The sequence below is a fragment of the Vespa mandarinia genome, chromosome 19 (assembly GCF_050613455.1).
Source record: "Vespa mandarinia isolate Hongniang chromosome 19, ASM5061345v1, whole genome shotgun sequence".
In the NCBI taxonomy this organism is placed as follows: Eukaryota; Metazoa; Arthropoda; class Insecta; order Hymenoptera; family Vespidae; genus Vespa; species Vespa mandarinia.
In genome coordinates, this window is record NC_140828.1 from 1307501 (window position 1) to 1312500 (window position 5000).

Consider the following 5000-nt stretch of genomic DNA (forward strand, 5'->3'; position numbering starts at 1 on the left):
AGTTAAAAGAGATCTGGCAAAAGGTCTAATGGCTTCTAACAAAACGTTATATCCATCGACACCCGTGTGTCGATATAGAGAAACTCTAGAAAGTTAAAGGATCCCTCATTCGCGATTAATGTTAAAAATAATGGTGAAAATAAACGAAGAGAGAGAGAGAGATAGAGAGAGAAAGAGCGGGAGAGAGAGAGAGAGAGGAATGGAGGAAAAAGAGATAAGAAATAGTTAGTTAGGATAGATTTACATCGATATGAATCATTCGTGGGGAGGGGAGGGGGGGAATCATTCAAGAACTTGTCGTGGATAACTTGGATTAGAATTTTTTTTTTTGTTTTTCTTTCTCTTTTTTTTTTTTTTCTTTTTTCGTCTTTTTTCGAAACACGTAAAACGTCTTATCGCTTCTTTTTCTTCGTTACGTTTCGGTGAAATTACTTTTGTATATTAACTATCCTTCGAGCATCATCATCATCATCATCATCATCATCATCATCATCATCATCATCATCATCATCATCATTATTATTATCATCATCATTATCATCATCATAGTCGTCGTCGTCGTCGTCGTCTACGTGGTCTACGTCATCATCGTGATCATGTCAACAGGAAATGTTTTTCCACTCTTGTCACTCCTTCCACTCCGTAATTAATAAACGTTATAATTACTAAGCGAGAGAGTAACCACCAACGAGCGGAGCGAGCCAACGAATCATCAGCCTAACTTCATTTCTAAACAAATATTATAATATCTCTTTCTTTTTCTTTTCTTTATCTATATACCTATCCTCTATCTCTATCCCTCTCTCTCTCTCTCTCTCTCTCTCTCTCTTTTTTCCTTCCTTCTTTTCTTTTTTATATTTCTTTCATTATTTTCCATTTCTTTTCCTTTTTTTCTTTTCTTTTTTCTTTCCTCGTAGACAAACTGCTATCGCAAATTACGTTCGACCGTTCTAAATTCACTTTCTAGATCGTAAAATCGAGAAGTCGTTCGTCCCGTTCCACAGGAACCAATCATAATTTCTTCTTCTATCATCTATCTCTCTATCCTATCTCTATCTTTGTTTTTCATCTCTCTCCTTCTCTCTCTTTCTCTATCTCTTTATCTATCTCTATCTATCTATCTATCTATCTATCTCTCTCTCTCTCTCTCTATCTCACTTTCTTTGATAAAACGATTAATTAATGTATTGCCGGTCGTTCGTTATATGAATATATTGAGTATATGGATTATTGATATCAATCTTAATATAATAATATTGATATCGAAAAATTTCACGAATAAAATTCTATATTTACTTATATATTTCGTCCAGGTAATAATAATGATTTATACGAGGTCTATTATTATAACTTTCTATGTAATATAATAAAAACGAAATATATATATATATATATATATATATATATATATATAAAATAGCTCAATGGGGGTTTTAGAATCGTTTGTAAATATGTAACTAAGTACCTTGCACCGAGTCGTACTCCTTAAAACTCGCTCGATCGTGGAGAAGCGAGCAGGTTTTATCGCGCCGTTCATAATATCTCGTGGTTGCGACAGCATCCGCGATGAAAGAGGAAACTCTACTTTACTCTCGTTGATTTCGAAAGCTAACTCGAAGAATTTTCTCCTTCCTAATCTGTATTTCCCTTTTTCTCTCTCTCTCTCTCTCTCTCTCTCTCTTTCTCTTTCTTTCCCTGTCTTTTTTTTACTTAATCGATTTCGCGTTATCGACTACTTCCGCTTGATTCTCTCCGCGCGAGTTCTACTAAGCTAATCGAGATACTAATTTACATTAAGCTTTTCCCCTATATTTTCTAATAGTAAGAAGGCACAACGTGATTGGATAGTCACACAAATGTTCATACACACCATTTCGATTGTCTCTTTCTCTCATTGGAATGGAATTCGATATTAATTAAAAATATATACTTGGTTTCGATTTCTACGATCTCTTATAAATTATATATATATATATATATATATATATATATATAATATAATGTTTGTTTGTTTATTGTAATCGTCGATCCCTTTCTTAGGTTTGTTCCCTAAAAATGAGATAAGATTCACGTAGGAGGAAAATATAAAAGTTGTATTATTCAGGTATTATTTCCAGGTGATAATGGCGGAGAATTGACGTCTCTTTGTTCTTCCTGTACACTCTCAGGTCTACTAGTTGTGCTACTCGACCTTGAACTAAGGTTGTCTCGATCACTGAAATAAGATGAGTCACCTCTCTTCTCTTCCAATTGCAACTGTTGTTTGTCACTTCTAAAATCGTCTTGAGCTTGACTCAATAGACCTGGGAAATAAGGTATACCTTGTCTTTGGGACGTTATCTTTCCCATAAAACTGCGTATCTCTTCGAAATAGGAATCATCGGCTCTAGGTAATTGTCCGTGATACCTAGATCTAACCTCATCTAATATCGTCGGACCGTCAGCATCGTGTTTCTTCAAATGTCTATCCAAATTTGTTTGTTGTCCGAAGCATCTCTCGCATAAGGGACACTTGAACGGTTTCTCTTTATTATGAATATTTCTAACGTGACGTTGAAGATTACTCGAAATACTGAAGCTCCTCTCGCAGTATTTACATTTGTATGGTTGTTCCCCTGTATGAGTTCGTAGATGTCTAGTGAGATTTGCCGATCGTGGGAAAACCTTGCCACAAAATTTACACGAGTATCTGTCCTTGGGTTTAAGACCGGCTTGAACGGTAATGGAGTAAGGCGGTAGGCTAGTAGTTTGTTGCTGTTGTTGCGATTGCGATTGTTGTTGCTGTTGTTGTTGTTGTTGTTGCTGTTGCTGCTGTTGTTGCGCTTGAGATTGATTGTTATTTAATTGTTGAGCAGATTGATGCTGTTGTTGATTAGTAGTAGCAATAGTAGTAGTATTGGTAGTACCGATCGGACTTGGTATTCTGGCATTGAGTTGCGAGGAAGAAGATGAGGAAGTGGAAGAAGTAGTCGATGAAAATCTATTAGGTGGTAATGGTACCATAGTAGGTAGTGCTCTAACTTGAATCTTCGGTAGATCCGTCACGGTTGAATTATGATGATGCGATCTATACATAGCTTCGAGTACCAATGGATGAACGGCATGATGTTGAGGAAATAGGACTGTATGATAAGGTAGACCACCACCTAAACTGTTCTGATTGAGCACCTCTATCTCATTCTGATTCTCGTCCCTGAGCCTTTCCTTTTTATGATCGACACGTAAATCGAGTGGCTCACAATCAAGCTCATCCTGTTGATGAGGCTGCGGTGGTCTTGCCGCAGGACTCATATGTGGCTGTTGTTGTTGTTGTTGTTGTTGTTGTTGCTGATGATGCTGATGATGATGTTGTTGTTGTTGCTGTTGCTGGTTCAAGGTCGGACTTGATAGCCCACGACCATGTCCATGACTGAGATCGTACGGTAATTCCTCGACGTCTGGTACTCGCACGCTCAATGGATAAATACTCGCCTGCTTCGGGCTTATGTGGCCCGGCATCTTTCGAGGACTTGAGTCCTTCTCCCGCATGGCTGGAGGATACTTCGGGTCGTGCAACAACGTCGGGGGTAGGGTGATGCTACCGAGGTATCCACTCATCACACTGTTTCTGTCACCCTCGGCCTTTCTCCGTCTCTCTGCTCGCGGGTGACCTGTGTAAAAACATATTCAAATGAAAATTTCATTATTTCAATACATTCTTTTTCATTATTAATATTATTATTTCAAATTTTCAATATATCGTACCACACACACATATATATATATATATATATATATATATGTTGTACTATATAACGATGGTATATAAATTTTGAATTATTATAACTGACCACATTTATTCGACGATACTTTCAACTTTCTTTCTCATGCCCTGACAAAACGCCATTGTTAAAGTACAGAGAATGGTACTCAAAGAGAGAGACAGAGAGAGAGAGAGAGAGAGAGAGACAGAGAAAGAAAGAAAGAGAGAGAGAGAGAGAGAGAGAGAGTGGGATAGGGAGGAGACGAACAGAGACGAATATTGGAATCGTGAACGATGAGGAAAGAAGTGAAAGGCCGTCTTCGAAAAAGAAACGACGTGTAATCGTCGGGCAACGCCATATAAATTCTCAACGAATATTAAGACGAAAAGAAGGAGAACGTTAATAAATCATTGCATCGAGGGCTAACCATGATAAATGCTTCTTATATATATATATATATATTTAAAAGAAACATCTTATATATATATATTATATATATAAATCGTAACGATTTTCGGGACTCAAAATATATTATTCAGATTTACGTAGATAGGTAGGTAGGTAGGTAGGTAGGTAGGTAGGTAGGTAGGTAGGTAGGTAGGTAGGTAAGTAGGTAGTTTCTCAAACGAAGGGATATGGCAATTTTCAACACAAGTAGAAAAAAATTTTATCGACGTGCACGTTCACTGTCCTTACCATAAAACGGCACGTGCTTTTCGCCAATGTATTTTATTAATCGATCGTAAATCAATCGAGGTAGCGAAGCGTTCACTCGCTTCTCGTATTTTAATTCGCCCGGTGAGACTCGTGTCTCGTATTTTTTATGCCCGAATTCTTTCATGTTATTGGATCTTAATTATTATTTATATATCATGAGCGAATAATAAAAATTGTCATGATTAATACCAGTAATAATTTTCAATGTTAACATATCTATATGCATCTCCTATACCGATATATATATATATATATATATATATATATATATATTTACTTAATATTAGCTATGAACCTTTTCTCTTGGAATTTTAAGTTTTTAAATCACACGACGTTACAGGCATTGAAGTCACCGAAAGCATTGATGTCTCTACGTTTAAATCATTATTTCTCTCTCTATCTCTCTATTTCTCTATCTCTCTCTCTCTCTCTCTCTCTCTCTCTCTCTTTTTCTTACTGCGAAAGAAGTACCTATGAAATGTTTTTTCTTTTTTTATTCTTCTTCTTCTTCGCAAAGGAACATAATACTTGTTTGTTTGT

General features: G+C 36.4%; 1 protein-coding gene across 3 annotated transcripts in view; it reads right to left on the bottom strand.

The window, feature by feature from the left end:
* Positions 1 to 5000, bottom strand: part of LOC118448008 (uncharacterized) — a 96411-nt gene that overhangs the window by 2239 nt on the left and 89172 nt on the right. For all 3 annotated transcript variants that reach the window (XM_035880702.2, XM_085662864.1, XM_035880701.2), the window contains one exon: positions 1 to 3650. This exon is cut by the window's left edge and continues 2239 nt beyond it. In XM_035880702.2, coding sequence (XP_035736595.2) covers positions 2101 to 3597 — 1497 coding nt within the window. In that variant the 5' untranslated portion in view covers positions 3598 to 3650 and the 3' untranslated portion in view covers positions 1 to 2100. The remainder of the gene's footprint in view (positions 3651 to 5000) is intronic.